The sequence below is a fragment of the Sinocyclocheilus grahami genome, unplaced genomic scaffold (assembly GCF_001515645.1).
Source record: "Sinocyclocheilus grahami isolate Dianchi unplaced genomic scaffold, SAMN03320097.WGS_v1.1 scaffold690.1, whole genome shotgun sequence".
Taxonomy (NCBI): domain Eukaryota; kingdom Metazoa; phylum Chordata; class Actinopteri; order Cypriniformes; family Cyprinidae; genus Sinocyclocheilus; species Sinocyclocheilus grahami.
Genome location: NW_015505869.1, coordinates 72653 through 85114, shown reverse-complemented (window position 1 = coordinate 85114; position 12462 = coordinate 72653). Strand labels below are relative to the sequence as shown.

At 38.1% G+C, this 12462-nt stretch overlaps 1 protein-coding gene across 1 annotated transcript in view; it reads left to right on the top strand.

Annotated features, from left to right (window-relative positions):
* Window positions 1-12462, top strand: part of LOC107559530 (polypeptide N-acetylgalactosaminyltransferase 13-like) — a 69124-nt gene that overhangs the window by 18206 nt on the left and 38456 nt on the right. Inside the window, exons 4-6 of the mRNA XM_016243389.1 lie at window positions 4356-4522; window positions 4776-4983; window positions 8333-8503. Of these exons, the coding sequence (XP_016098875.1) occupies window positions 4356-4522; window positions 4776-4983; window positions 8333-8503 (546 nt within the window). The remainder of the gene's footprint in view (window positions 1-4355; window positions 4523-4775; window positions 4984-8332; window positions 8504-12462) is intronic.

The following is a 12462-nucleotide window of genomic DNA, read 5'->3' as shown; positions in this document are numbered from 1 at the left end:
TCTCTCTCTCTCTCTCGCTCTCTCGCGCTCTCTCTCTCTCTCTCGCTCTCTCTCTCTCTCTCGCTCTCTCTCTCTCACACACACACACACGCGCACGTGCGCGCGCGCGCATACACACACACACACACACGATGCGCAAAACTCTGTATTTGAACAGTCAATAGCAAAATAACAAAACATACTTACAGTAGCTGATTCAGAAGCGCCAGATTGTCATAGCAAAGTCAGAATGACCTCCTCTCCTAGGTTGACGAAACGGTCGTCCATAAAATGCATTGCTGTTCTGTTGTAAGTAATCTTAAAGATTCCTAAATGCATCTACTTTCGGAAGGCCAAATAAAGTGATTTTGCTTTCGCCTAGAAACACACAGCGTCTCCCTGACATGCTGCTTCAACACTAACTGCGGTTACTGAAACCACGCCTTCTTTCTTTGGGTGAACATTTGGGCGGCATTATGCTAATATTTCCACATAGTGAGGTAGATATTTAGGGAGTAGAGTCTTAACTTTGATAAAGAATATCTCTTTGGTTTTGAGACTTTAGTCTTTGCAGCTTCAGGGATCTTATCTATGCACAATCAGCTTGTAACACTCCAAAGAGAAAGGAAAACTTGAAATCGCATCATATGACCCCTTTAAAGAAGCATCTCTTTCTTACGTTTTTATATACCGTATATAACCTTCTTTCGCTACAAAGAAGCTTTTGTGAAACAGAAAGGTTCTTCAGATGTTAAGGTTCTCTATGCAACCATTTAGACAAAAAGGTTCTTCTTTGACATCGTGAAGCACCTTTATTTTTAAGTGTAGTTGCATTTACTGTAATTATGGGATGGATAGTTACCTAGAAATGAATGGTTAAATTTGCCATCAGCCCCACTACATTTTTTTAAATTAGAAACTCAAATTTTCATATGAGGATCCCTGCCCTCATGGGAAACAAATTTGCCTCAATGACTTATACACTTCACAATGACACTTTTTCAGTATAAATGTTATTTTTCAAGTGAATTTTTCCTCTCATGAACCCAATGCTGAGACTTTACTTTGGTTGAAGGTCTTTGACAGCCAGCACAAACTTTCTGTAAAAGTTTGCACTGGCCAGTTGCTTCAAACCACTGAAAACAACTCCAAACAAACTTTGCTGTAGGCAGATTTTGCTATGTCACACCTGTTCATACTTTTACTTGAAGTATGTTGAGGCCCAAGACTGTCATTATTTTCAACTCCATAGATGTCATGATACAAGTGAGTTATTGTTTTACAAATTGCTTTTCTTTCTAGAAAGTGACTCCGCTTGCATCTTATTCACAATAAAAGCAGCAGGCTAAAGAAGGCTGAAGAACACTCACCTCAGCAGTTTCAGAGAGAGAGATTTGTATTTTCTGACTCTCATGGAAGCAGTATGGTATTTGTCATTGCAGTGGTACAAGTTTTGTGGTTTTGTAGACACGTTTGAAAGCTAGCAGTTTCTCTAGGAGAAACGGGTAAGCCTATGAACTGACAGTTAGTTGTGCTAGTGTTAGTTGAGCTAAAATATTATAGATGAATATTAACCACAAATGCACAAGCCCAGCACTAGTTCTATTGTGAGATGGCATAATGAGACAAATTGTGAAAGCCTGCATTTATTTTCAAGTCAGTACGTGCATTTAATATACGGAGAGCATCTGTCTGTTCATCAGATTTTTTGAATTAACTTTTCACAAGAATAGGTGGTAAACATACTCTTTAGTTCCTGTTCATTATTATGATTATGATTATGTAAAAGCTCCAGTTTTCATCCCTCTGTCTGTCTCAGTGCAGCAAATAAGGACTTTGTTTATTGAATCTAAAGAGCCATTCGAGTTACATCATGAAATCCCAGAGAGCTGTTAAAGCAAAACCTGCCACATTCATCTGGTGTGTTTGAGCAATGCCACCATTCAGCACACTGAAGGCCATCACCCGCATACACTCACTCCTCTTCCTGCATTCACTGATGTATGCTTCTCTTGGAAGAAACATTTACTCTACATTTTACCAAAGATCTGGCATTTTCCCTTATGTTTTCTAATTTGGTTTAATGAATAATTTAATAATTTTTAATACACTGAAGCTGCATGATTTGGGGAATCATTTATGTCCATTTCACAGTTGCATGCTTAAGTATAGTACTTTGAGGTTTTGGGATTGTTTAAATCACAGCTACGAGCAATAGTAATGATGTTTCCCCATAACAAACACTACTAATGAGTATTTTAGAATGAATAAATGAATGAATGAATGAAAACAACTTGGGGTGAGATTAAATAAATTTGTCTCCCAGAGGAACAACGCTGGTGTAATATTGCAGTAAAATAACCCATCAGCACTATTGTTTGTCTCGTTCACTCACTGCTTACAGCCGAAGCCTCTCATTGCTCACAGTTGGGTGATATTCATAGATAGAAGCTGCATGCCGTCATCTGTAATCTGCCTCCAGTGTGTGCCCTTTTGCCCCCATCCTGTCTGTGCACACAAAGAGAAGCAGAACTATAAACCTCGTCCCTCTGCTGCTCATTCATCCCCCTATCTATTTTCATTCCCTCTGCCATTCTCTCAGTTTCTCAGCTCACTCCATGTCCAGTGCAGCTTCATGCTTTATTTAGGCTCTCTTGGTGACACTCAGCTGCTAGCTACTGATAAAATAAAAATCACTTCAAGATAAAGATTTTCACAAAAATGAGTACACACTAATTTTCACACAATGTATGAATGTGTCCATTTCTGTAACAGTCATTCAGATTGTCCGTTTTTAGGCTCTAAAATTTGATTGGCTGCTGGTGCCTATATGTTTTTTTTGTAGCCCTATTAGAGGGTATGTCAGGACGCCCGCTAACGCAGATGCATACCAATTTTAAACTTAATGCATCATCTAATTGTTGTTGAATTATATTAGCACCCCCAATGGGAGGAATTTGACAGAAGCTTGTGTGTATCCCCAAATTGTCTTCTTGTTTGTATATATCAAATAACTGTCGGGTTCTTAATAGCAGGAAAAAGATTGATTTTTTTAATAGACTGTCTGCCTCAAGCTTTAATCAAGAAGAATGTAATTGCTGAAGATTTGATTATATGCTTGTATGGTGGAATCAATATTTAAAAGTAATGAACAGAAATCAGTGTTGAATCAGTATCAGAGATCAACAATTATTCAGTGTTGTATTGATGATCAAACTGGGACAATTGTGCATTGAAAACTGTGCACAAAATGAGGCCATAATGATGTTGTCAATCAAGCCCATACATACAGTAAACCCACGATAAACCATATATACCATACAGCAAATTTCAGCTACTTGATTATTAATGTCGTTGCAGAATGTACACTATGTTATCGCCCAATTATATATTTAAAGTTGGATATATAGTACATCCAATTTAATCAATATAAACTTTATATCAGATTTCAGTGGCTTGATTGTTCATATCGTTGCAAAATGCAATCTATATTATTGCCTAGCAGAAGATCTGCTAAATGTGTCTAGACATGTATGTCATTAAGATATGACGATATAAGTAAAGGATAATGTACATCCAGCCGGTTGTTATCTCAAAATATATAAGACTGAAGGGCTTTATTTTGCAATAACAACCAGCAGGATGTACTTTATCCCGCTTATTACATGGCTACTTGCCACAAAACTAAACAATTAGACATGAAATATTGATTTGAGTTGAAATATTTGAACACAAACCTTCCGTGAAAGCAGTTGCTAAGAAGTTCAAAGACGGACATTAAGAGATACGGTACAGTCATACTACTTATTACACGACATTTCTACACATGAATAATTATGGCGATAAAAGATATTGATTTAAAATGAACCCGTTTCAAATTCTTACCAGTTTGTTAGTTATTGTACAGTGCAGTGTACAAAACAATCGTCACAAAATGGCAGCAGCTGCATTATGAAACGAGAGAGAGCGAGTCCGCGATACCAGGATGACATAATTAAATATTGATTTGAGTTGTAATATTTTATTAGCCAACCAAACACAAAGCTTTCACGAAGAAAAAATGTTCCCAGCAAGCGAATAGCGCCGGTTGCAGTTACCCGGATGAGCCTGTGTTATTAGTTTTTACCGCTTTTTATTGGGGAATAATTTCATACTCGAAATGTGGTGACCGACCAATCAGAATAGAGTATTCCACAGATCCATCCAATAATAAACATTAACATCAGGGTTCTCTGCAAAGCTGCTTTAAAACAATGTGTATTGTGAAAAGCGCTATGCAAAGAAACTGTACTCTTTACTTGACTCTGTGTGTCTTAAAATTGTTTGTCTTTACACTTTTTTTTGTCTTATTAACTCTGTTCTTGTGTGTTCTGCAGCTGTAAAACCAAGACGTACCCCGATGAGCTTCCAAACACCAGCATTGTGATCGTGTTTCATAATGAAGCCTGGAGTACACTTTTGAGAACCATACACAGCGCCATAAACCGCTCGCCCAGACACCTGCTGCTCGAGATACTGCTGGTGGATGATGCCAGTGAGAGAGGTCACATCAGCTCATTAACTGATCATTTTAATTACGTTTGCATGTCGAGTTATTCCTTCAGTATCACTATACCGATCAATGGCAGAATATCCTCAGTGTCATCGTTTATGTGAAAGTTTATTTAGTCCATAAATGTCATTCAGCTTCTTAGAGACCTGAGTGAGGAAACATTAAGATGTGTGCAATATGAAGCTGTCCACCATAATTGCATCTCTGTAGATTACCTCTGATTTTATGGATTGATTGATTGCAGATTTTCTTAAGAAAAAATTAGAGCACCATGTTGCGACTCTGGAGGTTCCGGTGCGAATTTTAAGGATGGTGCAGCGATCCGGTTTGATTCGAGCACGACTAAGAGGGGCGGCTGCCACGCGAGGACAGGTCATCACCTTCCTGGACGCCCACTGTGAGTGCACTGTAGGGTGGCTGGAGCCACTGCTGGCCCGGATCAAAGAGGACAGGTGAGTGTGCTTGACTGTGTACAGACAATTTATTCCTGAGCCCCAAACTTTACATTTTAAAGGTACCGTGTGCAAGTTTTTGACTCTACTAAAGCATAAAAATACCATAATATGTTTGCAGATATGTAAGAAACATGCTAAGTTAAACATTCTTGTTTATCTGAAAAACAATGCTACAGTCAGTTATTCTCCTTAGAAAATGTGTGTTCCAGGACGGGATGTCGGTCTTTGTTTTAGTTTGTGAAACCCGCCTACTGCCAGTTTACCTAATTGTATTTCGGCACCCCGGGTTGCCAGTTGACGGAAAACACATCGCATTTCATTTCATTCATCGTCATCTGTGCTCGTTCCTGTTGGTGTCGTCAATCTGGCAACCTGCGTGTGCGTCAAGTCTGAGGAGGAGGGGCCGGGTGGAAAAAAACCCTTTCCAGTATTTTGAATTTGGACTGCAATACCTAGTCCAACCACTAGTTGTCAATCCTACATACAGCACCTTTAAAGACTTGAGACTTGAGAAGTTATTTTTGCTTTTCCTTTTCTCGTGCTTTTTGCCATAAGATAAACTAAATATAGTATTCGGCAAAAGATGTTTACAATAAACTTCTAGTCAAACAGCAGAGAATGTACTGCGGAGCAGTGGTTCTCAGCCTCTTTGAATCCATGGCACTCTGTTGTTAAAGACAATATTCCCAGACCCTGATGAAAGTTATATTTCTGCTATTATGATTTTATTTACACTAGGAGTGGCCATATATTAAAATAATTCTAAGTAAGTAAGTCCCATGATTTCAGACCTTTTATTACCTTTTTTTTTATTTACTTGATTTTTCCAGCCATTTAGGATTACAGGATTTTTTTTATTTAATTTGAATTCAATTACAGGTTTACCCAAACTGTGAAACCCATGGTGCTTCAATAAATATGGCAGTTGTTGAGGGAAGGAATTACAATAAAAATATAATGTCAGATTGCATCTTGTTTTGTCTTATTTTTAATCATTTTAAGTCATCTTGTGGCCCTAGTGGGTCCCGGACTCCTGGTTTAGAAACAGATGCATCACTACTAAGATATTTACAAATGCAGTGGTGATGTTGCCTGTGGTTTAATGCAGCAAAAATAGCTAAAGTGTCTGGGTAAATGTTTGGATGTTTAGGTGAAAGTCCACCAAAACATTCCAACACAATTAAATGTGTAATTGATATGCAAGTAGTAAGTAAGTAATTGCCTTTAGCACAAACTTGTTCTACTGCTTGCTTGGAATGCTTACCTTTCCAGCTGCTTTACTTCATGGTCTCTCAAAGTATAATCCTGTTACCCGTCAGTAAGTGTGACGTGTCCTCCATTTGTAAAGTGATCTTTATTACGTTCACACAGATTCAGAATTACATTACTAAGGATATCTTGTTACTCTTACAAGCACATTCACATTCGCTCAGCCTCATGCTCAGGTGCTCTGATACAGGAAGCCTATCTGTGAGAGCATGCGCTTTGTGCATACTTTAAAGATATGTATTTCCCCGTCTGGCCGAATCACAGAGCAGTAAGGGATAAGTTGTTGAGGATAACCGTGTATTGAGTTTGCATTGATCAGAATCGGTCTACTGTTGCTGAAGCTGGAGGTGTTTATCCAATTAACATTCTGGAAGCATGAGCTACAATGTGGACTGTTTCTATTTGGAAATGTGTCTGGGTCTTTTCTGCTACACAAAGGATAATGTCTAGTCAGCTGGGCATTATTGCAAAATAAACCCATGCAGGCTTACCTGATGCAAAGTCGTTTTGGACCGTTTAACTAGCTAAAGCTTCCAGTTTAAACCTAAAATTCATCTGAATTCAGGATTCAGGTGGTTGCATACTTTAAAGATATGTATTTCCCCGTCTGGCCGAATCACAGAGCAGTAAGGGATAAGTTGTTGAGGATAACCGTGTATTGAGTTTGCATTGATCAGAATCGGTCTACTGTTTATCCAATTAACATTCTGGAAGCATGAGCTACAATGTGGACTGTTTCTATTTGGAAATGTGTCTGGGTCTTTTCTGCTACACAAAGGATAATGTCTAGTCAGCTGGGCATTATTGCAAAATAAACCCATGCAGGCTTACCTGATGCAAAGTCGTTTTGGACCGTTTAACTAGCTAAAGCTTCCAGTTTAAACCTAAAATTCATCTGAATTCAGGATCTTAGGGTGGTATGACCATTTGAGCCATTTGGTCACACTTTATTTTAAGGTTTAATTCTCAATATTAACAAACCATTAACTACAAACTTTGCCTCAATAAACTACTAATTTGCTGCTTATTAATAGTAAGTAAGGTAGTTGTTAAGTTTAGGTGATTATGGATGTAGAATATGGTCATGCATAATATGTGCTTTATAAGTACTAATAAACAGCCAATATGTTATTAGGCATGCTGATAAGCAACTAGTTAATAGTGACAATTGGTCTAAAGTGTTACCAGCCATTATATAGGCGTGCGGATCCATATGTAAAGCTTTTATTCTAGAACAGTCAAAACAAGCAAGGGTCAGACAATGGCAAACAGGTATATTGAGGGCAAGACACAAGAGTAGTCCAGCGAGCGGGCGTGGTCGATCTCCGGCGAACAGTCCAAACAGGGTAATCCAAAGGGTTAATCCGAAACACAGGCTATGGTCCAGGTGAGGAGCAAACAGTATTTAAACAGGGCGAGACGAGAAGGATAATCAAGCGAAAATCAGGAAACAGGCAATCAGGAAACTAGACGTGACTAGATTTGGACAACTAGAAACTCCAACTAGGACCAGGAACTGGCTCTGTAAAGTAGCTATCGACTAGCGTAGCGATATGCGCTTACAATACTCTGCAGTGAATGGTTGTTTGAGACGGATTCTTATAGTGGGTGTAATGGGTAGCAGCTGTGTGTGATAAGTTTCAGGTGAGCTTGTGATTAGTGCAATGGAGCATGGGAAATGTAGTCCAGGGTGATGTGTAACAGTCTGTGTGGTGTGAGATTCAATATCATGGGAGGGCGACCGGGCGACCTCAGTGGATGGAAGTTCGTGGACAGGATTCGTGACAATAGGTATATGTTTGTTAATGAAAAGGTATGAACATATGAACATGTAAAAACGTATTAATCTTAAAGTAAAGTAAACTAAAAAACAGTTATTTTATTTGGCAGAGAGGGAAGTTTTTAACTATTATTTTTTTCCCTCTCCATAGCTTTCTCGTGCTATTTTTGTATTATCATTTGTATGAGCCTATAATTTGATATGTTAAAAAATAGATGCAATTCTTGTCAAAATACCCTAATTTCCTCTGCAACACTGGACTGAAGGTGAAAGGATTATTTCTGTTCGTCATTCTAGGAGGGCTGTGGTCTGTCCAATCATTGATGTCATCAGTGATGAGACATTCGAGTACATGGCCGGCTCAGATATGACCTATGGGGGATTCAACTGGAAGCTCAACTTCAGATGGTATCCAGTTCCTCAGAGAGAGATGGACCGACGCAAGGGCGACAGAACCCTTCCTGTTAGGTAATAAACGTTCAAGTGTTTTATTTTCAGTTTTGACGTGAATGATGTAAGTACATTATTCTGTTAATTACTCACAAATGGCTGTGAGACTGAGCCATGAAATCATCTGTGCTATATTGTTTCTTTCAAACGCACCATTCGTTACAATGGTAAAGACACAGAGCCTTCGTTCCAAATAAATCAAAACCTTCACATAACGTTTGTTTTTTCTTGGTTAATTGAGCAGACAGCATGTTATTTAGGTGCCACAATGGTTTAGTTGTTGTCACTGCCAGGTACATTATCATTAAGTAAGATGTGAATCTAACATCTGATTTCGTCAACGCTTTAAACCAGTTCTTTTATTATCCTGAGGATTTTTATAAAGGAATGTTCTAAATTGAACTAATTTTACTTCCAAACATGATGTGCAAAAATCAAGAGTTGTCAGTGTAATAAACAAAAGGCTTGTAATTTGGACGTCTAAACATACTGTGATATGATTACGATTTTTATTTTATTTTTTTATTTAGAGACCTGCAATCAACCTGTATGTTGTTTTTACAGAATTATACTTTGGTCACAACTCACAAATGTAACCAAAATAACAACAACAAAACCTGTAGTCACGCATGAGATCAGCAGTCGTTTGATGACAGCTCATCATTGGCTTGTTCAGTGGGACAAGCAATGACCGTTGTGAAGAAAGTCTGTCATTTTTCTAGACTCTCTAAAATGTGTACATCTAGTATCCACATTAGGACATAAACAACAAAATGAGGTATGCAATAAAAAAAAAATACAGAAAATGCATACATTTATACAGAAATATTATACATATTATACAGAAATATAATAACATTGCATCTATACATCATATTGGTAGTCATTTGATTGATATTTATTGATCCTTATCAATGTATCATTACACCCCTATAAAGAAGGTTATTGATCAGAGGATTCTCTTACACAGACTACAGTGGTTCACATCACTTAACCTAGCTATTGATGGTGGGTATATATATATATATATATATATATATATATATATAGACTACAGTATATACACCTATTATGATTTTATTTACACTAGGAGTGGCCATATATTAAAATAATTCTAAGTAAGTAAGTCCCATGATTTCAGACCTTTTATTACCTTTTTTTTTATTTACTTGATTTTTCCAGCCATTTAGGATTACAGGATTTTTTTTATTTAATTTGAATTCAATTACAGGTTTACCCAAACTGTGAAACCCATGGTGCTTCAATAAATATGGCAGTTGTTGAGGGAAGGAATTACAATAAAAATATAATGTCAGATTGCATCTTGTTTTGTCTTATTTTTAATCATTTTAAGTCATCTTGTGGCCCTAGTGGGTCCCGGACTCCTGGTTTAGAAACAGATGCATCACTACTAAGATATTTACAAATGCAGTGGTGATGTTGCCTGTGGTTTAATGCAGCAAAAATAGCTAAAGTGTCTGGGTAAATGTTTGGATGTTTAGGTGAAAGTCCACCAAAACATTCCAACACAATTAAATGTGTAATTGATATGCAAGTAGTAAGTAAGTAATTGCCTTTAGCACAAACTTGTTCTACTGCTTGCTTGGAATGCTTACCTTTCCAGCTGCTTTACTTCATGGTCTCTCAAAGTATAATCCTGTTACCCGTCAGTAAGTGTGACGTGTCCTCCATTTGTAAAGTGATCTTTATTACGTTCACACAGATTCAGAATTACATTACTAAGGATATCTTGTTACTCTTACAAGCACATTCACATTCGCTCAGCCTCATGCTCAGGTGCTCTGATACAGGAAGCCTATCTGTGAGAGCATGCGCTTTGTGCTGCATACTTTAAAGATATGTATTTCCCCGTCTGGCCGAATCACAGAGCAGTAAGGGATAAGTTGTTGAGGATAACCGTGTATTGAGTTTGCATTGATCAGAATCGGTCTACTGTTTATCCAATTAACATTCTGGAAGCATGAGCTACAATGTGGACTGTTTCTATTTGGAAATGTGTCTGGGTCTTTTCTGCTACACAAAGGATAATGTCTAGTCAGCTGGGCATTATTGCAAAATAAACCCATGCAGGCTTACCTGATGCAAAGTCGTTTTGGACCGTTTAACTAGCTAAAGCTTCCAGTTTAAACCTAAAATTCATCTGAATTCAGGATCTTAGGGTGGTATGACCATTTGAGCCATTTGGTCACACTTTATTTTAAGGTTTAATTCTCAATATTAACAAACCATTAACTACAAACTTTGCCTCAATAAACTACTAATTTGCTGCTTATTAATAGTAAGTAAGGTAGTTGTTAAGTTTAGGTGATTATGGATGTAGAATATGGTCATGCATAATATGTGCTTTATAAGTACTAATAAACAGCCAATATGTTATTAGGCATGCTGATAAGCAACTAGTTAATAGTGACAATTGGTCTAAAGTGTTACCAGCCATTATATAGGCGTGCGGATCCATATGTAAAGCTTTTATTCTAGAACAGTCAAAACAAGCAAGGGTCAGACAATGGCAAACAGGTATATTGAGGGCAAGACACAAGAGTAGTCCAGCGAGCGGGCGTGGTCGATCTCCGGCGAACAGTCCAAACAGGGTAATCCAAAGGGTTAATCCGAAACACAGGCTATGGTCCAGGTGAGGAGCAAACAGTATTTAAACAGGGCGAGACGAGAAGGATAATCAAGCGAAAATCAGGAAACAGGCAATCAGGAAACTAGACGTGACTAGATTTGGACAACTAGAAACTCCAACTAGGACCGGGAACTGGCTCTGTAAAGTAGCTATCGACTAGCGTAGCGATATGCGCTTACAATACTCTGCAGTGAATGGTTGTTTGGGATAATCAAGCGAAAATCAGGAAACTAGACGTGACTAGATTTGGACAACTAGAAACTCCAACTAGGACCGGGAACTGGCTCTGTAAAGTAGCTATCGACTAGCGTAGCGATATGCGCTTACAATACTCTGCAGTGAATGGTTGTTTGAGACGGATTCTTATAGTGGGTGTAATGGGTAGCAGCTGTGTGTGATAAGTTTCAGGTGAGCTTGTGATTAGTGCAATGGAGCATGGGAAATGTAGTCCAGGGTGATGTGTAACAGTCTGTGTGGTGTGAGATTCAATATCATGGGAGGGCGACCTCTGGTGGCAAGTGGATGGAAGTTCGTGGACAGGATTCGTGACAATAGGTATATGTTTGTTAATGAAAAGGTATGAACATGGAAATGTTTAAAAACGTATTAATCTTAAAGTAAAGTAAACTAAAAAACTGTTATTTTATTTGGCAGAGAGGGAAGTTTTTAACTATTATTTTTTTCCCTCTCCATAGCTTTCTCGTGCTATTTTTGTATTATCATTTGTATGAGCCTATAATTTGATATGTTAAAAAATAGATGCAATTCTTGTCAAAATACCCTAATTTCCTCTGCAACACTGGACTGAAGGTGAAAGGATTATTTCTGTTCGTCATTCTAGGAGGGCTGTGGTCTGTCCAATCATTGATGTCATCAGTGATGAGACATTCGAGTACATGGCCGGCTCAGATATGACCTATGGGGGATTCAACTGGAAGCTCAACTTCAGATGGTATCCAGTTCCTCAGAGAGAGATGGACCGACGCAAGGGCGACAGAACCCTTCCTGTTAGGTAATAAACGTTCAAGTGTTTTATTTTCAGTTTTGACGTGAATGATGTAAGTACATTATTCTGTTAATTACTCACAAATGGCTGTGAGACTGAGCCATGAAATCATCTGTGCTATATTGTTTCTTTCAAACGCACCATTCGTTACAATGGTAAAGACACAGAGCCTTCGTTCCAAATAAATCAAAACCTTCACATAACGTTTGTTTTTTCTTGGTTAATTGAGCAGACAGCATGTTATTTAGGTGCCACAATGGTTTAGTTGTTGTCACTGCCAGGTACATTATCATTAAGTAAGATGTGAATCTAACATCTGAT